General features: G+C 37.2%; 1 protein-coding gene across 3 annotated transcripts in view; it reads left to right on the top strand.

Moving 5' to 3' along the window:
- eml1 (EMAP like 1) overlaps positions 1-26,499 on the top strand; it is a 60,105-nt gene extending 33,606 nt beyond the window's left edge. For 2 of the 3 annotated variants that reach the window (XM_063006948.1, XM_063006949.1), the window contains exons 5-22: positions 161-189; positions 8,817-8,946; positions 11,333-11,482; positions 12,884-12,953; positions 14,222-14,332; positions 14,453-14,548; positions 15,432-15,566; positions 16,653-16,752; positions 17,057-17,208; positions 17,397-17,522; positions 18,139-18,270; positions 18,501-18,568; positions 18,862-18,950; positions 19,062-19,159; positions 21,843-21,930; positions 23,487-23,582; positions 24,665-24,795; positions 26,175-26,499. In XM_063006948.1, coding sequence (XP_062863018.1) covers positions 161-189; positions 8,817-8,946; positions 11,333-11,482; positions 12,884-12,953; positions 14,222-14,332; positions 14,453-14,548; positions 15,432-15,566; positions 16,653-16,752; positions 17,057-17,208; positions 17,397-17,522; positions 18,139-18,270; positions 18,501-18,568; positions 18,862-18,950; positions 19,062-19,159; positions 21,843-21,930; positions 23,487-23,582; positions 24,665-24,795; positions 26,175-26,300 — 1,927 coding nt within the window. In that variant the 3' untranslated portion in view covers positions 26,301-26,499. Of the gene's footprint in view, positions 1-160; positions 190-1,910; positions 1,959-8,816; positions 8,947-11,332; positions 11,483-12,883; positions 12,954-14,221; positions 14,333-14,452; positions 14,549-15,431; positions 15,567-16,652; positions 16,753-17,056; positions 17,209-17,396; positions 17,523-18,138; positions 18,271-18,500; positions 18,569-18,861; positions 18,951-19,061; positions 19,160-21,842; positions 21,931-23,486; positions 23,583-24,664; positions 24,796-26,174 lie in introns of those variants that run through there. The other variant, XM_063006950.1, reaches the window with a different exon arrangement.
- Positions 26,500-27,659: the final 1,160 nt, after the last annotated feature.

Here is a 27,659-nt window from a genome sequence, read left to right as displayed (position 1 = left end):
TCACAGCCACTAACAGGACTCACAATGGCTCATACATAAAGATACTGAATTCATGTATGTGAAATCAAATTTAGACTGCGTTGATGTTATAGTCAGTTTCACACTGTTTACACTAATGTTTTTTAATTGGATGACGCACTTGTTTCTTTTACCCTTGCAGCAAACAGAGGGAGCCTGTGTTCAGTGCTGGTAAGTTCCACATGCTGCTGATGTTTATAACCAAGCAGGTTTCTTATTATGAGCCAAGACTGGAGGAGCCACTGTCAAAAAAGATCCATAAACAATGATTTGTAGATCTCCTCTTATAAGGTCAATGTTGTGGATGCAACATTGTTGAACTATGCCCTCCTTCACCATATTTATTAAGATGAACTTGGTCCTGCCTATGCTGTCATAACAGCCTCTACTGTAAGCAATAATAAAGTTTGTAACTAATGTTAAGTTTTGGTTCCTGTTTATGGTCCCTTAGTCTAAATACTAAAGGTTAATTTCCAATTATATTAGTTAATGATGATTTGGTGATTGAAAGGTAAGCTCGGCTTTATATAAGCTAATGCTCCAAGTTTTAACCCAATTCCATATATCTTATCTTTGCATACCTTGTTTCCACACCTTACAAAGTCGTGGCCACGCATTAGGCAACGTTAACATACAGGATGTCACCAGCGGAGCTCTGTAAGCAAGACTTGTGATGATGACTAATTAATATCATTTGTATGGGTTTGTCTCCTCTAGGTTGCCTCACAGCAAGAAGGTCCTGGGTTTGATCCCCAGACAGGGCGGTCCGGGTCCTTTCTGTGCGGAGTTTGCATGTTCTCCCAGTGTCTGCGTGGGTTTCTTCCGGGAGCTCCGGTTTCCTCCCACAGTCCAAAAACTTGCATTTAGGTTAATTGGAGACACTGAATTGCCCTATAGGTGAATTGGGTGTGCGTATGTGTGTGTATGTGTGTCTGCCCTGCGATGGACTGGCACCCCGCCCAGGGTGTTACTGTGTGTCTTGCACCCATTGAAAAGCTGGGATAGGCTCTAGCACCCCCCCCCCCCCCCCAGCGACCCTAATTGGATAAGCGGTTAAGAAAGTGAGTGAGTGAGAGTGTCTCCTCTAGTCTCAGCCCATATAAATTATAATTAAAAAATTTGTTGAGAAATTAATCAGTTCTTTACCTAATCACAACCATATTTACCATCATTAACCCATTTCATCATCTTTTACCTATAATATACTTTCTTTTCAGTGTTTACAAAAGTTATTGTCATGTTTTTGTTTAATCCATTGTTTTATGTTATTGCATGTAATTATTGAGTTTATTTATGTGACACTATTAGCATACTGATTACAAAGGCATCAGTAAAGCATTCATAGTAAGCTGCAAATCAACATGAGATAGGGGAACCTTAGTTTAATCCTCCCCTTTGGTTCATGTCTATGCTGAAGAAAACATGTAGAAGGTCTATAGACAGAGGAGTAGTGTTTGGTGCCCTGTTTAGAGTGAGTGCCTTGTGCTCAGTGTTTCTAGGTGAAACCCCCCGCGACCCTGACAAGAACAAAGCAGTTCATGATAATGAATAAATGAATTCTAATTCTAGAAAAAACAGCAGTCAGATTTTTCAAACCTATATGTTAATACTAATGAATTATGCAATTAGTGATTTTGCCCAGGGCATCCCAGCATGCTTCTTGTCTTTGATCATGTTGTAAAACGATCCCAGGTCCCTCATTAATTCAAGCCATCACAGCACCTACTCCAGATGTATGTAAATTAACCGGAGCGATTTGTTATCTAGAGCACAGGTCTAAAGAGTAATTAATTTGTCAGAGTGACCCATTCACTGATAAGCCAGGATCTCTCTTTCTCTCTCTCTCTCTCTCTTTCTCTGTGTAAAGAGCCCTCTCAATCAGTCTCTTTTTCTGTCTTTGTACACTTACTAAGGGATGCGACGAGTGACACACTGCAAAGGTAGGCTCTAATCATCAGCCCCTATTTACTCAAGTGGCTCTGTGGGCTTTGTGTGATCCTAAAGCTGAGGAAATTGTGTTATAATATCTGCTCTGAGTCATAAATGCAAAGAAAATGAAATACATAAAAGAAAAAAACAGCCAATAATTTGAAATATTTTTTCTCGAAATTTATGTACAGTGTATCACAAAAGTGAGTACACCCCTCACATTTCTGCAGATATTTAAGTATATCTTTTCATGGGACAACACTGACAAAATGACACTTTGACACAATGAAAAGTAGTCTGTGTGCAGCTTATATAACAGTGTAAATGTATTCTTCCCTCAAAATAACTCCATATACAGCCATTAATGTCTAAACCACCGGCAACAAAAGTGAGTACACCCCTAAGAGACAACACCCCTAAATGTCCAAATTGAGCACTGCTTGTAATTTTCCCTCCAAAATGTCATGTGATTTGTTAGTGTTACTAGGTCTCAGGTGTGCATAGGGAGCAGGTGTGTTCAATTTAGTAGTACAGCTCTCACACTCTCTCATACTGGTCACTGAAAGTTCCAACATGGCACCTCATGGCAAAGAACTCTCTGAGGATCTTAAAAGACGAATTGTTGCACTACATGAAGATGGCCAAGGCTACAAGAAGATTGCCAACACCCTGAAACTGAGCTGCAGCACAGTGGCCAAGATCATCCAGCGTTTTAAAAGAGCAGGGTCCACTCAGAACAGACCTTGCGTTGGTCGTCCAAAGAAGCTGAGTGCACGTGCTCAGCGTCACATCCAACTGCTGTCTTTGAAAGATAGGCGCAGGAGTGCTGTCAGCATTGCTGCAGAGATTGAAAAGGTGGGGGGTCAGCCTGTCAGTGCTCAGACCATACGCCGCACACTACATCAAATTGGTCTGCATGGCTGTCACCCCAGAAGGAAGCCTCTTCTGAAGTCTCTACACAAGAAAGCCCGCAAACAGTTTGCTGAAGACATGTCAACAAAGGACATGGATTACTGGAACCATGTCCTATGGTCTGATGAGACCAAGATTAATTTGTTTGGTTCAGATGGTCTCAAGCATGTGTGGCGGCAATCAGGTGAGGAGTACAAAGATAAGTGTGTCATGCCTACAGTCAAGCATGGTGGTGGGAATGCCATGGTCTGGGGCTGCATGAGTGCAGCAGGTGTTGGGGAGTTACATTTCATTGAGGGACACATGAACTCCAATATGTACTGTGAAATACTGAAGCAGAGCATGATCCCCTCCCTCCGGAAACTGGGTCGCAGGGCAGTGTTCCAGCATGATAATGACCCCAAACACACCTCTAAGACGACCACTGCTTTATTGAAGAGGCTGAGGGTAAAGGTGATGGACTGGCTAAGCATGTCTCCAGACCTAAACCCAATAGAACATCTTTGGGGCATCCTCAAGCGGAAGGTGAAGGAGCGCAAAGTCTCGAATATCCGCCACCTCCGTGATGTCGTCATGGAGGAGTGGAAAAGCATTCCAGTGGCAACCTGTGAAGCTCTGGTAAACTCCATGCCCAGGAGAGTTAAGGCAGTTCTGGGAAATAATGGTGGCCACACAAAATATTGACACTTCAGGAACTTTCACTAAGGGGTGTACTCACTTTTGTTGCCGGTGGTTTAGACATTAATGGCTGTATATTGAGTTATTTTGAGGGAAGAATAAATTTACACTGTTATATAAGCTGCACACAGACTACTTTTCATTGTGTCAAAGTGTCATTTTGTCAGTGTTGTCCCATGAAAAGATATACTTAAATATCTGCAGAAATGTGAGGGGTGTACTCACTTTTGTGATACACTGTAAATGATTATTGATTGTCTCTGTGAAGCAGGATAACACCAAGTTAACACTGTTGGTCTACCGAGCAAAGCCCTTAACTCCCTCAATACAGCTCACTTTGGATAAAAGCATCAGCTCTCGCTGAAAATGTAATAGAAATAATTCTATAGAACAGAACAGTACATCTGCACCCAGGGGCGTAACTACCGGGGGTGCGGAGGGGGCAGGTGCACTGGGGCCCATGGCGTGGGGGGACCCTCCACGATATGAACTCAACCTCCACCGCACTGCCCCCACCCAATTCCCATTGGCTGCATTCGCCAGGCCGTTATTAATATATTACAATACACTTGCCATATGGCCCCAGCATTAAACCCAATAGGTAGTTCGGGTGCTGGAGCTAGGCAGTCTAAAGTGTAACGCTCATTGAAGTTCTGCAAAAGACCCGTAGCACCCCTGCCAGACGAGCAGCACTCGCAGCGGCTAGGTGAGCCGACCCTCTACTATAGCAAGTGGCTAATGCTAGCGGTAAAGTGCGGCGATAACGAAAGTAAAAACACGACAATATTTTAGTTAAGTAAAATATTAAAATAACTAAAAGACAATGCAATATCAGGATACATGTAATCAAAATATACAGCGAGTGCACAGCAAGGGATTTTGGGAATCTGTGTAACCTGCTTAATGTTACTAGACTTTTTTTTTTGCACTGGGGCCCATGAGCTCCTAGTTACGCCACTGTCACCACACTATTTATTGCTTTTTTAATATCTAAATTCTCTCTGTTATAAAGTGCAATACTTGTTATCATGGATCTTAGCAGAACTCTAGGCAGATGGCAAATACATGCCATTTTAAGCGTTGTGATTGGTCATTATGCTGTGGCATTTATGATTGTCCAGCTGACAGTGATTCGACCTTTTGGACATTTTTCATAAAAAAAAAAAAAGCTTCATTGATATGCATTGTTGGTTCTCGCATGATCCACTTGGCATTTTGGCATTGCTGCAGCAAATGTACTGCATTGAGCTGAGAAATTGAGTGCACTCACACATTAGGCTAAAGCTGGACAAAGTGGAAAGCTTTTGATCCAAACCCAAAAACCCAATAAAGACATGTATACGCATGTACTCACACTAAATTAAGGATTGCAATAAGTTGTGTTTTACAGGTCTGGGCACAGATTATCAAAATTTTAACTGGTAAACTTTACATTACCATGGGTTAATGCATGTTGTATGATCCTAATGAAATAGGTGTGTTATGACGGCTGCCAAAATGACTTAATATATAAATCATTTTTTTCTTTTGTATTGTACAACATATATTTTTCTAAATAGTACATTTAAAGTTAGTTGTTCTTACTTAACCATCCATTAGGGAACCTTATTTTGTTAAAAGTAAACAAATTAAAAGCAAATGCTTTGTTAAAACAACCCCAAATCAAAAAAAGTTGGTACTTACATTTACTTTAACTTTTATTTTATTGCAGACAGTATGAACCTGAAATATTTCATGTTTTGTCTGGTCAACTTTAGACCTGGAATGCTGATTCATCTGACCACAATACACGTTTCCACTGTGTGATGGTCCATCCTAGATGCCTCAGAGCCCAGAGAAGTCGATGCCGCTTCTTGACATGGTTAACATAAAGCTTCTTTTTTGCACAGTAAAGTAATGTGTTTATATAAGCTATTATTGAGTGGCGGTTCTTGGTGCAGTGCCGTCTGAGGTATCGAAGATTAAGCTTCCGCCCTTGGCCTTTACACACTGAAATTCCTCCCGATTCTTTGAATGGTTTAATGATATTATGCACTGTAGAGGGAGAAATATGAAAATCCCGTCCAATCTTTCTTTCAGGTACATTGTTTTTAAACATTTGGCCATCTTTGCTCATCAAAGACTCAGCCTTTCCTGGATGCTGCTTTTGTACCAAACCATGATTACAATCACCTGTTGACATCACCTGTTTGGAATCACAGCCTTTGTCCCAACTTTTTTTGGAATGTGTTGCAGGCCTGAAATGCAGGAATGGAGGTATATTAACAAATAAAATAAAATTGATCAGACAAAACATGAAAAATCTTGGGTTTAAACTGTCTACAATCAAATAAAAGTCAAAGTAAATGTAAGGAACACTGCATTTTTATTTTATTTGCATTTTCCATACTGTCCCAACTTTTTTTGTTTTGGGGTTGTATATCAGTTGTATTGTTGGCACGCAGTAGCAGAAAACAGTGTCCTGTTAATTTAATAGTAAAGTAGATGCAAGTAGATGCTGACTAGAATTAATTGGTAGGTTGAAGCTAACAATAACCATGCTTGATATGCTGTCACTATTTTTCACCAAATCTTTTTATAGCACTACATAATTTGCATATTTATTCATTCTATAGTAAACAAGTTCGCAATAACCTGACTCAGAGCAGTCTAGCCTGGCTTAGGATAGCACAAAATGCACCCAGATCCATATAGTGTAATGCCATGGTTGATGTGATACATGTGTGTAATAGAACCCCCCTCTTCCTCACAAAGTGCATTTCTTCAAATTGACTAATGAGCACTCTCCCTAATAGCTCACTGAGAGTGTCATCAGCTTGTGGTTGATTGCAGTGATTTTTGCAGTGGCACTGATAGACGAGCGGCTAACCTGCTTGAGGCACTTACTGTGTATTTGCTCACAGCCAACATCACTCATTTTTCACTTGCACCATGGGAAACTACATTCTCCTGCAGTTACCCAGCAGCCCACACAAAAAGCCTGCTGGTATAAAGAGCAAAGCTGCTTTCACTCAGAGCACCTGTAATTGTTATTTACACTTTAAAGGCATTACATTTTCAGCATGATTGCTACTGAAGCGTAGTAGTTCTACATATGCACTTGATTTTTGAGGTTAAAAGTTTACATACACTTGTAGTAGACATCATGGCAAACAAACAAGGTTGGTGTATTAGGTTTTATATTAAATCAAGTTATTAAGTCTAGTGAAAGTACATGGAAAGTACACTGGTCCCATGCCAAGGTGAGGAAGAAAACTCCAACTGTCACCCTTAAGTAATTTGTCTAGGTGGTCAGATTAAATCTAAGAGCCACCAAAAATACATTTTGCCTTTAATTGGAATGTGTGTGACAGTACCCACTCATCTGACTAATATGACCAGCTTTTAATTTATGGGTGTTTTTTTATATGTACAGTATATTTTGGCACGGTGGCTCAGTGGGTAGCACTGTTGCCTCACAGCAAGAAGGTCCTGGGTTCAGTTCCCAAGTGGAGCGGTCTGGGTCCTTTCTGTGTGGAGTTTGCATGTTCTCCCTGTGTCTGCGTGGGTTTCCTCTGGGAGCTCTGGTTTCCGCCCACAGTCCAAAGACATGCAAGTGAGGTGAATTGGAGATACAAAATTGTCCATGACTGTGTTTGATATTAAACTTGAACTGATGAATCTTGTGTTAGTGGTTGTAGCCTAGTGGTTAAGGTACTGGACTAGTAAGCAGAATGTCACTGGTTCAAACCCCACCACTGCCAGGTTGCCACTGTTGGGCCCCTGAGCAAGGCACTTAACCCTCAATTGCTAAGATTGTAAGTCGCTTTGGATAAAAGCGTCTGCTAAATGTCGAAAATGTAAATGTAAATGAGTAACCAGTAACTACCTGTCCTGATATAAATGTAACCAAAGTGTGTAAAACATGACACAAATATTTGACCCAGATACAAATATATAAAAAATATTACTTTTATTTTTGGGCAAAAATGGGGGTAGTCACATGCAAAAAAAAAGAACAATTGCAGTAATCAATAAAATCTCTAGACTGCCATGACATGCATGTACTTACCAGCATATGTCAAATTTTTGACTTTAACCCTATGTGACAATCTGTGGATGAATCACTGTCTTCTTGAATAACTGTTATCACACCCCCTTGAAGTATTAGAACTATATTCACAGTTGAATTGCCTGAACGTTGTGATAATTAATTTTCAGTACCTTGCACATTAATATTCTTCTCATCTTTGACTCGCTCTCCATGGATAGAGTGCATGGGTTGCATTCTTGGGTGTGTCTCTTGTGAAACACAGTGATGTCTCAATTGTTTGTGATTCTTATTTTTAGAAGTTTCACTCACGAGATTAATGAAAATTAAAGGAATGAAAAAATTATTGGCAATACTTAAATATTATACTACAAAATTATATAAATTTCTAATAACCTTCAAGCCCACTTTAACATTAATGTAAAATTGTTGAAATTATTTTTTGGGAGTGGAACTGATGCAAATTTTGGCAGAACTAATTCAAATATAAAGATCTCTGTAAAGTGGTACCTTGAAACGGCTGTGCCCTTAGGCTCGACATACATCTTCTCAAAGGGCAAGAATATCTCCAGCACAGAGACTCAGGCCAGAGGCAGAATGGTGGTACTATTTGTCCTCCCACTAAAGAAGTGTTTTTCCAAGTTCAACTGCTTATCAAGTTGCAGGAGTTCCATCAAATCTCCCAGCCAGTACTTTTAAATCTGCTAGTGAACACAGTGATTTTAGAAATAGCTCAGGGATTTAAAAAAATCATGTATGTTGATCTTTATGTTACTTTTCACCTCTGACATGTTACACGTTTGTTTGTCTATTTGACTCTTTATTTACCCTTCTGCTTTGCTTACATATCTGTTCTCATTCATTTTATGGCATGTACACTTACTAAACTGTAGAGAAACCAACTTTTCTTACTGCACCTCCTTATTTTTATTTCTAAATATACCCTAACCTGTAATTAACTCCTGATAACATTATTAATGTGTTTATTAAAAAAAGTTATTTTTACAAACATGCATCTTGTAAGTATTTCTAATGTAATGATTCTTTGAACAACTTTGAACAAATTTGTTTTATTTCCTCTTAATATTTACAACTTGTCAATATTGTTGATTTCACAGATACACTTATTGACTTCATGATAAAGATATATTAATACATTTAAAAATATCCACATATAGTATAAACAGCATCATAAAGCAGAGTTATGTTGTTTTTTGTTATTAAATTTTGTTTTTATTTTTTTGATTAGATGAAGGGTATGTCAAAATGTATTTGAAAGGACGACCCATCACCATGTACATGCCCAAAGATCAGGTGGATACCTACTGTTTAGAAGCAAAAGCAGATCTTCCACCTAAGAAGCTGAAACTAGACTGGGTGTATCCTTTTGTATCAGCAGTACCTGTGATGTAAACGTAGAGTTGTATGGTTTAAATAATGGATGTAGTTATAAATAGGATATACAAATAACTTTTCTGAATGTGGGTTTTGCATATAATTTGTGACAGGTATTACTACACAAATAATATAAAGTCATCCCAGTATATTTGACGTACTTACTGCTTTGACTTTCTTTTTTTTTTTTTATGGTTTGGGACACAAGACAGGTATTTAGGACTCATATCCACTGCCTTTATTGTTATCTGCTTAGTAATACAAAAGTGCTATTAAGGAGCATTCAGGTCATGCAGCAGTCTAAAGTGCTTGCTCACCACTGCAAAGACCTGGGTTGAAGTATGCAGAAAAGCTCTTGGTATAATGTAGTGCAGCCTGTGACTGTATATTATAGGTTTGGAATTTAAGTGCTCATTTATTTATATTTGCCACCACTCTAATCTGGCACGTTATAGACACAATTGACCATGTTTGAGGAATGAAAGGCAAGATAATTATTTATATCTTTACTGGGGAAACAAAAGGTTTACTGGGGACAGAGGTTTATTTACAGAGCTGAAAAAGAAAAAAAACTGTCAATGGCTTCACACAGGAGTTATTGCTGTCTTTTAGCCAACAATAGTGGCTTATTCACTACTTTTTTGCTTTTAATTATTGATAAAAATGCGCAGGACCAAAACACACCCGCACAACCATACACTTTTTGCCAGACATCTGTTATTAATACCTATAAAGCTAAAACATTATTTAACAATTGATAAGCTGGTTATTTATTATATTAATAATGAGTATACTAAGAACCCCTTTTTGTGCCCATAGTTTGGGCATGATGATATAGAATCATATAGAAGCTAAGTAACTGAGTGTCTTGCCTTTTCTTGACAAATATTGACAAATTAGAATTTGAAATAGAATTTGATGCCTGCTACATGCTCAAAAATTGGGACAAAAGCATGTTAACAACTGTGTTACATCAATCTTCCTATCTATTAATTACAGTTTGGAATTGTTGCATATGGATAAATTGGATAGACTGTAAATGCAGAAATATCTGAATTATTTGCAATCTTGCATTGGGATCTTTCTATTTGAACTTTTTGATGGGTTCTTTTTTTCACCTGTAACTTGAATATCCTTTGAATTTGTTATTGTTGTTTTGCCCTAATTACAACTTTTTGGGTTTGAATGTTCATTCATAGAGAATGAAAAAAAAAAGGAAAAAAAAAAAATCATCAATGCATGTTTAAAAAGCCAGTTTAAAAAAATACTGTTATTAGAATGTATATGTCTTTTGTAATTTAATGCTATTTGTATACTCTTGATTTTGTATGAATATAAATCTTTTTAAGGAAAAGGTTTTTTAAGGACATACATGTCTGCAGTAGTTCTGATTTCTCTGCAGTATAGTCTGAAGGCTTAATCTGCTCTAGACTCATCTATGCATAATGCAGCTCTGTTTTAGCATGAAGGTTATGATTGGCCAGGAGGGAAAGCAACTTGTGTTCTGGGATTACTTCAAAGGATGTGGAGCCACAATCTTTTAATAGGATTTATTCTGTTTTTATCACCCCACTCTGTGTGCTACAAAGAGTTACTCTGTTAGGTTATTGCACCAAATCTATTTAAAACATGTAAAAGATAAAAATGCAACAAAACAACTACAAAAGAAATCCCTTTCTTAAAAAACTTTTAAGTTAGGACAGTGGGTAAATTGTAATAAAAACAAAAAGCAGTGATTTGCAAATTATTTTGTTCTGCAATTACAGTACAAAAAACAACATATATGATATTTTAACAGCATCGTCTTAGATGGAGGGGGTGTGAAATAAACCACATTTATCAACTCATGCTAAATTTGTTGGGTACAACACAATTAAGAAAAAGTTTAAACAGAGGCTTGTTTATCATTTTATTTAGTTACCTTTCTTTTAATGTTGCTTTTAAGCAACACTAGTTGCTGTAGTTGAAAGTGTATTTTTTCTTTTTGCTTGATAACACAAGATGATCAACAGTCCAGTAACTCCATTTTCACATTGTTCTTCATAATATATAGTTAAGTACAAGGTATATAAGTTATATCTATATATTAAGTTAGTGTGGATAACATTAAGTATTTTTAGTGCTCTTTTTCATTAAGTGCCTGTGAAAGACAATTTACAGATTGTTGCCATCTGTTTTTAATTATTTTTAATTAATTATTTGTCCCAACTTTTCTGGAATCGAGGCAGTATATTACAGAGAGAATATTTTATAAAACTGTGTTATTGCTTCTCTGTACTGGAGAATTTAAAGTAGCACCTAACACTCCACTTTCCTAACAGCCCATGTTCCCAAACTTTGCTTCAGTTGTTTTTCTTGACTGAAAGATAGCTATGGTTACAGAGGCCGTGACTGTCGATCAAATCTTTACTTGCTTCCTACTGGAGAGACAGTTTATTTTATTGCCTCTGTGGTGGTGCTTTACAATGTGGACGAGCAACTGCAGAGACACTATACCAGACATACTGATGACATCAAGTGGTAAGAGTCATAATTCATAAATGCTGTGAGTGGTAATAGTCATTATTTTGTATACTGTGTTTAAAACCAACAGACATTTGATTATTTCCTTTAACTGAGTAATTTTAATTTTATCCAAAAAATTCCAAGTTAAATTTAAATTTCAGGTGTTAAATTTAAAATAAATGAATAGTGTATTTTAACTTTATGGCGCTCAGGTGGCACAGCGGTAAAGCACGCTAGCCCATCAATGCTGACATCTCAAGCTTATGAGCTTGAATCTTGAGCTTGAGCCTACATGGACAGTGATTGGCTCATCCAAGGGTGGGAGGCCAGAGGGATTCCTCATAACTGCTCCAATTAAGACCTCTGCTGGCTAATCATTGGCACCTGCACAGAGATGGGGAATAATAGGGATCAGTGTTTATCTCTCCTCAAGTACGGATCTCTATATAAATCCGCCTTGTGCAGGTGAACAGAAGCAGTTGGCTACTGCACACATGTCAGAGGAGGCAGATGATAATTACGGCCCTCTTTGGTCAATATTGGAGGTCTGCAGAAGTAGAGGCGAAAATACAATTTCAGGTAATTGGATATGACAAGATTGGGAGGAAAATTGGCCGGAAAAATGCCAAAAGGTCGTTATGGTAATCGTTATGGTAATAATATGGTAATCGTTCTTTACCATATTATTTTTATCAGTCTTAATAACAAAGCAAGTAATTGAAACAGAAATTGTTTGATAAGTCACCAGTTAAAATATAAAAGCTATAATTGTATGTACACTGAACATGAACAATGTAATACAGAAAATCAATCAAAAACAAGACCTGTTATATTTCTGCTCTGAACCCTTCTTTAGTTTGTTAGTATAATAGTTAAATCCCTGTCAGCAGTTATTTTAACTATGTGACAAATTTTATATTTAGATTAGAAGTGATGTAAGCTAGCATTGTGTTCTAAAAGCTTGCCAGCATTTAACTGTTGGTATGTATAAAAATAAAGCAAATTTTGAACTACAACAGAAAGAAATTCACACTACATACATTAGCTATTCACCCCTCTGGAGGCTTTTCTAGTCAGAGATGAGAAGAATTATGCCAAAATGAGGGCGGCTTTTGAAAGCTTTGATCTTTTTTCTGCTTTAAGGCAAAGCTAAGGCACAACAATTTCATTACTATTAATTTTGAGGTTTATTTACACAGTGTTTTCCCAATAGATTATATTTTACATATTTTATATTTTGCTATTTCTGTGTAATAGATTATTTACAGGAGAGACTTAAAGAGAGCTGGAAGTAAAACATTCAATATTGTTCCTAATATTTAGCCATTTTTGGTATTTTTGCTTAGGTAGTCCTAGCTATTTATTGTGTTCACTGTTGTTCACTGTTGCCCTTTCTCAATGTGTTGCTTCTTGAAGCCTTGCTGTCCATCCTGATAAAATCACCATAGCAACAGGACAAGTGGCTGGTACCTCTTCAGATGGCAAAGTAAGAAGGTCCACACAACTTTAAAATTAGCAGACAAAGTTTTTCAAAGTGATTTATTAGTATTTAGCACCAAATACAAGCATTCTGGGCTCACCAAACTTCATCCAACAGAATTTAGATGTCATTTCTAGATATAATTAGACAACAAATTTTTTTTTAATTCCTTGCAGTATGTTAGAAAGAAATTAACTGCACTAAAATCTAATTTTTTCATGCCCACCTGACACATCACTTGCAAATGTCGTAGCTTTTGGCTTGGACATTCTACATATACAGTATATTAATGACTGTAATAAACATCTGCACAATAGTAAATCAGATTAAATGTATTGATATAAACTGTTCTTATTTACTATTTAGGTAAGAATAGGTTAAGTATTTATTTACTGTATCATATTTCAATGCTTAATTTGTCTTAATTTGTCAAATAGATTTTTTCTACAACATTTTTTATTTCAAGCCAACATACATCACAACTGGTGTTGTAAAATACATATGTTTAAAAGTATGTGAACACTTGCACTTCACATTCTGGCATTTTTGTCTGCAGGATGCCAACTTCTGGAGAAGATTTGACAAATTTTTCCAACATTATTAAATGGATTTGCTTTCATTTAGACACTATAGCATTAGCTAGGATGTGCAGTCGGGCACTGATGTTAGGTAGCAAAGTTCTGCTTCCAGGCGGCATCCCAATTTATTTTAAATAAGTTTCAGATCAAAAAATTTTTAACCCCTTTAAAGGCTGTTTAAGCCTACCCTTGACATTGTACATGGGTAGCTTATGCTTTAAAGAAGTTTCTGATTAATAAAGAGATATTCCTTCCAGTGGCAGTTTGGAACCTGGTGAGTGTTGCAACTGAGGACAGATTATGTTTACACTAAATGCAAATTAGCACTCGGCAGTTTTATTATGTAAGCCTCTGTGTCTTGCAGCTTTTATATGTTCCTATCTATTAGTCACATGTTTAGTCACAAAGCTCTTATGTATGACTCAAATACTTGTAATGGTAGTCTCAAGAGACTGTAGGGATGTATGACTGATTTTAGAAATGCTATGTCTATAATATCCAAACCCACCATTAAGAAGGAGTGTCCACATACTTTTTGCTATGTATTTAATCTACCAGTACTCAGCCCTAGTAAAAACATATTAAACCCAGTGTGTAGATTTGGTTTAGTCGTGTTATAGATTTACCTCATTGAAATGTTGTGATATGTATTTTGTACTGTTGCTCTATAATAATGCTGATTGTGTGTTTTGGCAGCAGTTGGCTCCTCATGTACGTGTTTGGGACTCTGTGAGTCTAAATACTCTGCATGTAATTGGATCCGGCTTTTTCGACAGGGCTCTAGTTTGCCTTTCCTTTTCCAAGTCGGTAAGAGTCTGCATGTTGTAATTAATACAAAATGTGAGCTAATTTAACACAGATTTTGTCATTTTGCTTTGTTTTTAATAAGAGAAACCCTTATGCTTTTGTCTATGTTTAAACATGTAGAATGGCGGTAGCTGGTTGTGTGTAGTGGATGACTCCAACGATCATGTCCTTTCAGTGTGGGACTGGCAGAAGGAGGAGAGACTTGCAGAGGTTAAGGTGTGCACATTTGAAACATAGGAACCTTTTAAATGACCTCATATTACACCATTTCATCAGCCCATATAGAGTTATATACCAAGCATTTAACCAAATTGCAAGATACATCTTACGACAACTGCTGAACATGTTTGCTTTTTCTTCAATGTTTTTTTTTTAATTTTGCTTATGTAATTCTAATTCTGTGAGCCATTAGTCAGGATTAAGTCTAATCCCACTGCACTGTGCTTGGGTTTTAATTAATTGGATAAAATAAATCATGTTAAATAAATGTTACTGGGTATTGAGAACACTTCTTTGTTATGCTAGGTTCTATAAGGCTTACAGATCTGTGGACAATAGGCATACATAAAGTAAATATAGAATATTGAACATAACTAATAGTAGTTCTAATGTTTAAATAAGTTCATTTATTCAACACTCAAAGACATATACAATTTCTAAAATGTTAACATGTTCTGGTAGTTTCCTTATTACAACAATACCTGATGTTATGGTACAAAATGTACATCAGATTAGTATCGGTGGTATTCATTTACATAGGGAATTGGCAAATTCAAATTTAATTTCATCTTTGTTAAATCACATGCTGAATGTAATCAATTAATTAAAACAGATATCACTCTTTTTATATTTTTTATATCTATTTATGTTATAAACCAGAAGCTGTCATTTTAATTAAGACAACCTTGTACAATATATCTTATTGGGAATTTGTAAATCAGCCTGGACACTTTTTTTCTATTAAATTTGTTAATTTTGCATTTTTCTCATAAAGCAAAAGTAAATGTGACAGTAAATCATTACAATTATTATATGCTGTTAGTGTTGTTATCTTTTAGCCATCATTGTTAATCATTGTTCTTTTGTGCTTTTATTATAGTGCTCCAATGAGTCAGTTTTTGGTGCTGATTTTCATCCCACAGATGCCAACATAATTGTTACATGTGGGAAGTCCCAACTTTACTTTTGGTCACTTGAAAAAGGTTCTCTTTTGAAGAAACAGGGTTTGTTTGAGGTAAAAATACAAACTATAATAAATTAACAGTAATAAATTAAGTATACAGTTAATTCAGTAGGTACTAATTATTTTTTGCATACTTTGTTGTGGATTTGATTTACAATGGATATCATTCTAAACTTAATGAACCATACTGACAAAGTTAAAATCTGGTTTTAAAGAATGGTTAAAAAAATAAAAATGTATTCACAAAACTATTTAGAGTCTTTGCCGTGGCACTCCAAATTGTAGTCGGGTGCATCATGTTTGCTTTAACTCATTCTAGACAACCATCACTGCGGGCATTTTATTGAAGAATGGCCATAGTTGAGTTAAAGGCATGTGACAGCCCGTCTGAAGTTTGCTAAACAACATGTAAAGGTAATTGGTCTGATCTGATAAGACTGCAACCACTATGTCAAGTAAAAAAACAGGTACTGCTTATTACCTGGCCCTACAGTAAAGCATGGTGGTGTCAGCATCCTGATATTCAGATGCTTCTTAGAAGCAAGAACAGAAAGACTGGTAAGAATTAAGTGGCATAGTATTGCAGCCAAATACGGAACATTCTTGAAGAAAACACTAACTCAAACTGGGTTAACAGTTCAACTTTCGAAGGCCAATACAACACTGTGGCTTTACAGCAGTTTTCTGAATGTAAGTGATTGTTCAGACATAGCCCAAACTTAAATACCATTAACATATGTGGTAAAATGTAAAGATGGCAGTTTACAGATGCTCATCATCTAATGGGATGGATGGGAAAAAATTTATTCAAAAAGACTTGCAGCTGTAATTGCTACTACAGGCTTCTACAAAGTACTGAATAAATGTTTGAATACTTTTGTGTAATTCACTATTTGATTTAGTTTTTGAGTTACTCAGAACATGTTTTCACATGTTATATCCAATTATATCCATTCAAAATCAAATTCACAGCTGAATACTTCCCTGAAGACTTGTTATTGTGTGATGTTATTATGCAAATACTAATTTAGAGACATTTTTATAGTCCTTATATAATTTAGAATTTGTGTTTTTGTGTGTAAATGAAGACTGATGCATTTCTGCTTATAAACAAAATTATATTTATGTTTCTTTCAGAAACAAGAGAAGCCCAAGTTTGTCTTGTGTGTTACTTTTTCAGAAAACGGTGATGCTATCACTGGTGATTCCAGTGGAAATATACTTATATGGGGCAAAGGTAAATAATTCAGAGAGTTAACTCCTTAAGAAGTCCTCAGAGTCATAAATATTTCATAGACATATTTTCTGTTTTCAGTAGTTTAGTAATTGTCTTTAATGAGCATTGCAAAAAGTGAACTTTTACTGTGTAGTAGCTGCATCCCCAATATTTAATTAAACAGTATAACATGTCTGTAAAGTATCCGGTCTTGGTTAGGTCATGCTTTTCTGAGTAGATCTCTAATGTGCTTATGTTTGTGACCATCCAGTGTGTGAGTTTAATGCCTGCTAATGTGCTGCTCTGTTCTTTGTCTGTCTTGAAGGCTCTAATCGCATTAGCCTGGCTATTCTGGGTGCACATGAGAGCAGCGTTTTTGCGCTGTGCATGTTAAGAAATGGTACTCTGGTTTCGGGTGGAAAGGATCGCAAACTAATTTCCTGGGATGGAAAGTACCAAAAAATCCAAACGGTCGAGGTGAGACCCAGTTATGTTTGACTCAGAGATATAATACATAACTAGCCAATTATTTTTTCATGTTTCAAATATTTTTTCAAATATCATCTGTGTGATTGTTTTAATATGTACCTTAAAACAAAACTGAATTATGCTATTAATTAAAATTGCAAATGCATTGCTAATATTACTTTTTTTTTTAAATTTAGGTTCCTGATGTGTATGGGCCTATTCGTACCATTGCTGAGGGGAAAGGAGAAACTGTTCTTATTGGAACAACCAAAAATTTTGTCTTGCTTGGCAATCTAAATGGAGAATTTACCCCCATCACCCAGGTAAATTCTAAAAACTTGGTCAATTATAATTTCATAATTTTATGTATTATTTTATTTAATATATTTAATATATTATTATATACATATAAACAATATATAATATATATATGTTATAAGTGGGGCGGCACGGTGGCTCAGTGGGTAGCACTGTTGCTTCACAGCAAGAAGGTCCTGGATTCGATCCCCAGGTGGGGCAGTCTGGGTCCTTTCAGTGTGGAGGTTGCATGTTCTCCCAGTGTCTGTTGTGCGTGTATGTGTCTGTCCTGCGATGGACAGAAATCTATGATTTGCAATTGGGTCACATGACAATTACATATATGTTTATACTGTGGCTGAGATTGGCAATAAATACAGCTAATACAGAAATACAGAGTGGAAAAGTGCTCAGTAAGTTTTAGAGATGATTTGTGTATGTATAAGTCTAGGATGTGATTATATATCACATATCATAAAATAATTAGATTAGAGTGAAGCCTCTCATAGTATTTTACTGGACAGCTTTGCAGTTCTTTCTATTGATTTGCAGTAGTGTTAAAATACAATGTTTTTAACACTGACACACTGAATGTGCACTGGAATCATAGTTATGATGAAGCTTCTTTTTATTGTTTTGTAGAGTCATACAGATGAGTTATGGGGCTTAGCTATGCACCCACTAAAGCCCCAATTTATCACCTGTGGCCATGACAAACTGGTTTCTTTGTGGGACTCCAATTCCCATCAGCCAGTCTGGACCAAAATATTAGAGGTAAGCTGCAAATGGAGAATGCATGGCTTAGTTTAAAACACAGTGACATTTATTTAGCTGTTTTGTTAACTTGTAGTGCACTTTTCATATGCTTAATCTTTGTAAAACATCTAATAAAGTGACAACAATGTCAGCATGTTTCGTACATGAATTTACAGGTTCAGGTTGTTTATCAGAGTGTATATAATTATGGTGTCTGTGTCTTTGTGTATGTTCGCGCATGTGAAAAGGATGCGGCCCAGTGTGCCGGCTTTCATCCCTCTGGGGAGACTGTTGCCATAGGAACACAGACAGGCAGGTGAGGGAGGCTGTCCCTTTTAAGGAGCAAGGCCTTTGACATGTCTTTCTAGTTCTGGTTAAAAGTTAATAGTCTGAAGCATGGAAGACCACAAACACATAATTATTATGCTAATGTAATAGATCAGCAGTCCAGGTTCATTGTAGAGATATGGTTGACATTTTTAATATTCATGACAGAGCAATCAACATATCAAAAAGACATAATCGGTGTGAAGTCTTTTATAATGCTTAATTTTTTTAAGCATGCATTTTTATATGTATTTCTTTATTCATTATAATTGCAATGTGCAGGTGGCTTGTTTTGGATACTGAAACTAAGGATCTGGTCAGCGTTCATACCGATGGGAATGAACAGCTCTCGGTTATGCGTTTCGCACCAGGTAAGTGTTCTTCTGTCAATCACTTACTAAGCTCTGTGTTTTACATTCATGGGGAATCAGTATACATGGTTTAAGAGACTCTAGTGCTTAATTAAATGTTTTCTTTTCCAGATGGCAATTTTCTAGCAATTGGGTCACATGACAATTACATATATGTCTATGCTGTGGCTGAGAATGGCAAGAAATACAGCAGAGTGGGTAAATGCTCAGTAAGTTTGTTTTTTGCTTGTTTTTCTATTCTTTGGTGGTAAAATGATCATCTTCTTTTTATACCTAGAATTAGGTATGTTTTTTCTCATCATTGGGGACCACCTTCTTGTTTCTACACTCACTGTCCATTTCATCAGCTCCAATTACCATATGAAAGCACTTTGTAGTTCTACAATTACTGACTGTAGTCCCATCTTTTTCTCTGCATGCTTTGTTAGCTCCTTTTATGCTGTTCTTCAATGGTTAGGACTCTCCCAGGAGAGTGACGTTGCAGTGACACTGACATTGTGGTGGTGTGTTAGTGTGTTGTTGTGCTGGTATGAATGGATAAGACACAGCAATGCTGCTGGAGTTTTTAAACACCTCACTGTCACTGCTGGACTGAGAATTGTCCACCAACCAAAAATATATCCAGCCAACAGCACCCCATGGGCAGCATTCTGTGACCACTGATTAAGGTCTAGAAGATGACCAACTCAAACAGCAGCAATAGATGAGCGAACAGTGAGTGAACACAGTATTTAAAAACACCAGCAGCACTGCTGTGTCTGATCCACTCATACCAGCACAACAAACAGTGTCACTGCAGTGTTGAGAATGATCCACCACCTAAATAATACCTGCTCTGTGGTGGTCGTGTGGGGGTTCTGACCATTGAAGACCAGGGTTAAAGCGGGGTAAAAAGGTATGTAGAGAAAAATATGGACTACAGTCAGTAATTGTAGAACTACAAAGTGCTTCTATATGGTAAGTGGAGCTGATAAAATGGACAGTTAGTGTAGAAACAGGGAGGTGGTTTAAATGTCATGGCTGATCAGTCTATGTAAAGCTATATGTAAAATCACATACTGTTGTATAGTTTATACTTATTGAAAGGCAAAATACTTTATTTTCGAATGAAAAAAGCTTCACTAAGGTTTGCTGCTTATTAAACTAAAGTCGTACAGCAGCCTCTAAACGAATAGTGATGTAAAGTTTACTTTACTGTGAAGGGTGTCACCTACACCTTTGGCTCCAAGTATGTGGTCACCTGACCATGAGCTTCTTGAACATCCCCTTTAATAGAATGTCTTTATTCGTCGTATATACATATACACATGTACAGAACAATGAAATTCTTTCATCGCATATCCCAGCTTGTTTGGAAGCTGGGGTCAGAGCACAGGGTCAGTCATTGTGCGGCGCCCCTGGAGCAGAAAGGGTTAAGGACCTTGCTCAAAGGCCCAACAGTAGCTGTATGGCAGATCTGGAATTTAAACTCTCAACCTTTCAGTTTATAGCCCAAAGCCCTACCCACTAGGCTACCACTGTCCCTAAAATTTCAAAACCTTGAGCATTTACATGGAGTTAGGCCCCTCCACCTTTGCAACTATAACAGTCTCCACCCTGTTAGAATTGCAGTCCACAATAGTTTGTGCCCATTCAGTAAAAATAGACTTTGTGGGCTCAGAGATCTTTCACACCAAAATCTTTAAGCCATGACTGTATTGGTCCCATTTTCGACAAGTCGAATTGGTCCAATTTTCCTACAATCATGCTGGAACAACAAAGGGACTCGGAAGTACTCCTCAGAGTTATGGGGCATTATTAGCCAAACAGTTTTCATTATGAAAGAAACAAAGTGTTTTGATCAGAAAAACTGCTAAGATTTGGATGTAAGTGGCCTAATGGCCAAAATATGAAATTACTCAGTCCTAAAATGGTTTTATATTATTTTGTGTCTATGTCATAAATAAAAAATAGCTACTAAAATTATTAGACCAATTATCTGACACACTACATAGTGTATTTATAATATTTATTCAAAATGTAAAAATGTAAACAAGACAGGCATGTCAAATAAGACTAACTTGCATGTTTTAAAATGTGTGTAGAATTGATCTAATGTAATATGGCCAGCCATCAACCCACAAACTTAATAGCAACAGTTCAGAAGTATTCCAATTTTGCACCAAATCCAAGTAAAAGGAAACCCTGTGCAAAGAGCTATAAAAACTCTTTAAGTTGAAAGGGTGCATATTCATTATTAAAGTACTTTGGTTACATTCATGACAGGAACAGTAGTTACTCATTAATCAAGGTTCAGTTCACACAAGGTTATATTGAACACAGTCTTGGACAATTTAGTATTTCCAATTCACTTCACTTGCATGTCTTTGGACTGTGGGAGGAAACCAGAGTAAAACCCATACAGACACGGGGAGAACATGCAAACTCCACACAGAAAGGACCCGGACCGCCCCACCTGGGGATCGAACCCAGGACCTTCTTGCTGTGAAGCGACAGTGCTACCCACTGAGCCACCGTGACACCCGTGCAAGTGAGGTGAAGTGGAGATACAAAATTGTCCATGACTGTGTTCAATATTACCTTGTGAAATGATGAATCTTGTGTAACGAGTAACTACCATTTCTGTCATGGATGTAACCGAACGGTGTAAAACATGACGTTAAAAATCCAAACAAACAAACTAGCATACTGGGAGCTTCACGCTATTATTACTTCATTTGGGTAGCTATATCAATCTAAAATTATTTATGTTGTTTATATACTAAGTACTACATATAGCATTTGGGCAGGGTTTAAACTTAATAGAATGAATATTATACATTTTTAATAGTATACTAGTTTTATTAAATAATATTTGTTTTCATATGTTCTTGCTATTTGTGTCTCTTTTAGGGCCACTCCAGTTTTATTACTCATCTAGACTGGTCTGTTGACTCCCAGTACCTGGTGTCCAATTCTGGAGACTATGAGATCCTGTACTGTGAGTATGCCTAACCTTTAAATGATCAAAATGAAGTCTTAGTACACTTTTCTATTAAGGCTTAAATGTTAATGCCCAATACAATGCTGGTGTGTTGCCAGTATAGGCCCACCTGAAAAGGAGTGTGACGATATGAGCTACCTTTGACCTATCAGTAGGGAGACAGGAGCACTGTAGCACAACCCCTTGCAATGCCCTGTTCTAAATTATATCTTTTAGGAGCTGGCAGATGGTAATCAGTGTTGTAGGGAGTGGGGAAGGGGGGAATCCAGGTAGCAGGAGTAGGGTGCTTGCTGGCTGGTGGAGCCATCAAGGGCTCAGGTGCTAAGGGAGTAGTCTGCAGGGTCTGCAGCTAGCCCAGGATCTGTTTAAGCACCTGTCAATGTTGGCCCAGTATGGCACATTTCTGCTCAATGGCTCAATGTCTTTAGTTGGCTGAGTCTCTATGTAACTGTGTTTTTGGCTTCCCTTTTGTTCCAATTCTGTTCAGCCACTGCACTTCAGTCCAGAATCAGCTTAGTGTTTAGTCATCTTAACTGTTTCTCCTCTTCACCAAGCTGATTCTATACCCACGAGCAGCACAGAATCAGAACAAAAAGAAAAAAATGTTGAGTGTGATTGAAAAAAAAAAGAAAAAAAAAAAGGAAAATCCTTTCATCCAAGGCTGAATTCAGAACAATACTTACATTAACAGTGTGTTCAAAAAGAAAAGCGGAATCCAACCCCCTGAGGTGTGATTTGAAGCAATGCTGTAGACTGTCTGTGTGTGGGGTCTTCAAACACTGTGCAAGGACCCTGATTAGCAGATAAAGAATGCATGGGCAAAAAGTAGGGGTCCGCCTGGACTGCGCATGGGTCGGATGAGGTGTGAGCAAAAATGATAAAGAATGCATGGGCGAAAAGTAGAGGTCCGCCTGGACTGCGCACGGGTCGGAGGAGGTGTGAGCAAAAATTATATACCCTCCTCGAATGCAATCAGGGATCCCCAGCAGCGGAAGACAAATTGACTCTGCTAAATTGGGAGGAAAATGGGAGAAAATGCATAAATAAATAGAAAAAAGTCAACATGATTTAAAAAAAACAAGAAAAACCCTAATGCGTTATTAAAAAAAATCAAAGATATAAATAAGCAAACTAATCAACTAACAAACTGTAGCTAAGAGACGAATGCTGTGATAGAGTTCAGCTACTCAGTTCACTCTTCTTCCTTGTCTCCCTCGAGCCTTGACTACCACAAAATAAAGAAAGATATAGGAGGATCACTAAACCTATTTTCAAGAGTCTTGTATTAAAATCTGATTTAAGGTTTTAAGAGCTCTCAGGCAACAATGCAAATGCAACACCAGACTACCTTAACAGTTTTGTATAGCATATTTAAAGACTCATTGCACTGATCCGATAATGCAGTTTTATAGCTTTTACAGTGCAGTAGCCAGTGTCATTAACCTGTTACAGAATTGTCAGCTCCATTAGCTCTGACAGTTGTACTAGTCTACAGTATGATTACAATTGTTATTAATTATTATGTTATGAATATCTTATTGTTGTTTTTCTAGGGATTCCTTCTGTGTGCAAACAAGTAGTGAGTGTGGAAACTACCAGAGATATCACATGGGCGACCTATACCTGCACACTGGGCTTCCAAGTCTTTGGTAAGACTCTTGTTGTATTCTTACATTGGTTAAAATGTATGTGGACATTCCTAATTATTGAGTTTCTGTTAGCCACAACCAGCATTAGTAGATATATAAAAAAAATCATATAAAAATATGCTTTAAAGTGTAAGGTCCTTAAAAACATGGTTTGATGAGTTTGGTGTGGAGGAGCTCAGTTGGCCTGCACAAAGCCTTGACCTTAAGCCCACTGACCTTTGGAATGCAAATTGTTTGTAAGAGAGGCCTTCTTATCCAACATCAGTACCTGACCTCATAAATGTTATTTTAACTAAATAGGCAGAAATGTACACAGACTCATTTAAAATCTTGTGAAAATCCTGAAGGCTCTTATAGCAGTATGGGGGGACTTCATAATAATGCTCATGATTTTGGAATGGGATGTCCAACAAGGGACTTACTCTACCAGCTATCATGCCACTACATAATACAGTTGTTTAAATTCACTGTTACAGGTGCTCAGGTAGCGCTAGCTCACCAGAACTGACATTTCGAACTCATCATTTTGAATCTCAGCTCTGCTATCCAGCAGGCTGGGCGCCTACATGAGCAACGATTGGCTGTTGTTCATACAGGGTGGGAGCCGGAAGATAACTGATGCAATTACTGGCTGATTGATGGCGTCTGCACAGAGACGAGGAATAATGCATTGATCAGGGTTTGGCTCTCTGTACACAAAGCTGATCCACATATGAGCTCGCCTCGTGCAGGTGAGAAGATGCAGTCGGCTACTGCATACCTGTCGAAGGGGGTGTGTGTCAGTCTCGGCTCTCTTCAACTAAGGCCAAGATAAACATCAGTAGAGAGAAGAATAATGCAATCTGGTAATTGGATACACTAAAAGTCAGGAGAAAAAGGGAAGAAAGTGCATAAACAAAAATAATGAATTCACTATTACATGGGTGTCATAGTAAATCAATAATAGGGAATCCTTGATCCAGATAACCTTCACTGTTGCCATCTTGTTTTTTTTCTTTGTTTACACATAAGCTTTTATTTGTTAAATGCTGAGCTTATTAATAAAATAAGTTGTTGAATTTTAAATGTGATGTCTCTTCTAGGTTTATGGCCAGATGGCTCAGATGGAACAGATGTTAATGCTGTTTGCCGATCCAATGAAAAAACACTCCTTGCCACTGGAGATGATTTTGGAAAAGTGCACCTTTTGTCATTCCCTTGCTCACAATCCAGAGTAAGTTATCAGCATTTGATTTGTGTAACGTCTTATATGTTTTACTCAAAGATACTAAGTTTTATTAACAAATGACCAGTGTGACTTTGTGAGTGCTTATATAATAATAATCATTTACAGACCAAAACTAGTGTTTTATTTGGTATGAAAACCTGTAGTTACACTGAATCTTTGTGAATACAATAGATTGTATAGGTGCACCAATAAAAAAATGTTATGGCTGATTCTAATTTCATGACTGACAAATTCACTGATTCAACGATTGGCTGTTGTTCAAGGGCAGGGTGCCGGAGGGGACCTCATATCTAATTATGACTAACAAATTACGACCTCTGCTGGCTGATTGATGGCGCCTGCACAGAAACAAGGGATAATGCGTTGATCAGGGTGTGGCTCTCTGTACACAAAGCTGATCCACATATGAACTTGCTTCGCATGGATGAAAAGATGCAGTCGGCTTAAATCGGCTACTGCACACGTGTCGGAGGGGGCGTGTGTTAATCAGGGTGGAGATCAACATCAGTAGAGAGGAAGCGCAATGCAATAGGGTGATTGGATACGACTAGATTGGAAGGAAAATTTTGGGGGAAATGCAAAAAATAGTAAACACACAAAGTACAATTTCTCCACCTCTTTCTTTTTCAAATCAGGCCTATTTATATCACACTATATATAATGTACTATTTAATAATTGAAATATTGGCAGCATTATCTGGAGTGCACTTATCTGGATTACATTATTGACATTGCAAAACCGTATCACATATCACTTTAGAAATAATTAATAAAAAACCCATTTTCATGTACAGTGAATAAGAGTAAACAGAGGGGATTTCAGGGGATTGCAACAACCACCCAAATCCAACATATAGTGTTTATAAACGTAGCATGCTGGCAAATATGCACATCATCTACATCTATATGTTTGTCTTTGACCCTGAAAGAGAATAAATATTAATGACAACAGTTCTGGTAAAACTTACTAGTGCTATATCTAATAAACCTAGGTAGCAGGGCAAACCCTAAATAATCTAACATAGACTACATAGCACACAAGACTATGTCTGGAAGCCATTGTGCTGTACTCTAATGAACAGATGTAAAGAAAAAGAAACTATTGAACTTTGCTTTTATCACTTGACTAACATAGAAAAGCAAAAATGATATAGATAGACACAAACTGCATTACATTTTTTAGTTTCCGTGTGTAAAGTAAAGTGCACTTAAAAATATTAGTTTGACTAAACCAAAAACAGCAATTTAAAAAAAATTACCTATCTTAGAGTAAACAAGGTCTAAGTAATACTGAATTACAGTTTTTGTAATGACGAAACTGTGAATGACAACGTTCACTTCATACTTGGTCTTTCTATTTTCAGGCCCCTAGTTATGTCTACGGTGGACACAGCAGTCATGTCACTAATGTCAACTTCCTGTTTGATGACAGCCATTTGGTCTCTACTGGAGGAAAGGATATGAGTGTGATGCAGTGGCACGTGGTATAAACACTACTGATTGAGGGACTTTGCAGATCCGGAAGTAAAGCGGAACTTTAAATTTATTTTCCACTGGGAGAGTGGAGTAAACATACTGTACTTATAAAGACATGCTCTGTGTGATGGGGTCAGGCAGGCAGTTCAAGCTTGTATTTGCTATTTACTAACTCAGGAGCCTAGCATTCAAAATAAAAAGCTTGCTGTCTCATTGGCCACACGCTCACCTGTTTACCTTGGAGCAAAATGTCATGTAATACCAAAGTATATGAAGTTACCCAAGATGTTACCATAAATGGTTTTCCAGTTGACAGTGGTGTCTCATCCCACCATCTGGCCTTAATAGGTATTGCAACTACTTTTAAACACGTAAAACTACTTTATTTTTCAATGGTTTTATTCTGAAAGGTGGAACAGCAGGCCTTAACAAATATAGCAAATGCACTTAATGATTCACTGTTGTATCATCTGCAAGCTGTTTTAGTCAAAACGCCATAAAGGGTACAAGCGACATTTTTTTGACTGCAACATACTGTTAACTTAAGCCAGTTTCCACTGCAGTGGTCAAGTCTAGTATACAAGTACTCAGTGTAGAATACACTTACCAAGCACCTTATTTTGTTTACCTATCTGGTATGTAAATTAATTGATTATTTTATAACCTACACTTTTTATACAGATAAACTTTGTGGTTGTACAATTTCTGACTGTAGCCCATTTGTTGCTCTGTACACTTTGTCAACCCTTTGTCACTTTTTCCCCATCATACTCCCACTAACCAGATTACTTTTGGGTGGTTGGTCATTCTCAGAACTGTATTTACATGGCAATAACAGTAGTGTCTGTATTTTCATTTACATTTTCCGCATTTAGCAGACTTTTTTTATCCAAAGCTACTTACAGTACTGTGACAGTATATTGTCTGAGCAATTGAGTGTTGAGTGCCTTGCTCAAGGGCCCAACAGTGACAACCTGGCAGTAGTGGGGCTTGAACCAGCAGCCTTTTAATTACTAGTCCAGTACCCTAACCACCAGGCTGCAACTGCCCTATGTACTTGCAGGTGCCACAATGCTTTTGACACACAGTGGGATTTTATACATCTTATAATCAATGCAGGAAAAAGAGTAGTGCCCCAATTAAACATATAATGCACACTCTCATTTAATAAAAGACTAGAGAAAGATGAACACACATTATGCATGAAAAAAAGAAAATACCTCAATCTTTAACTGTCCACTTATAGAGAGTGGTAACTGGATATGGGGTCACCTGATAAACTCATTACTATGTTAGTTTGATGGTCCACCACTCAAAGAACGGGTAACAGTGCACAGAGCAACAGATGGGCTACAGTCATTAATTGTAAGTTT

The sequence above is a fragment of the Trichomycterus rosablanca genome, chromosome 13 (assembly GCF_030014385.1).
Source record: "Trichomycterus rosablanca isolate fTriRos1 chromosome 13, fTriRos1.hap1, whole genome shotgun sequence".
NCBI lineage: Eukaryota > Metazoa > Chordata > Actinopteri > Siluriformes > Trichomycteridae > Trichomycterus > Trichomycterus rosablanca.
This window is presented reverse-complemented; position numbering and strand designations above follow the sequence as displayed.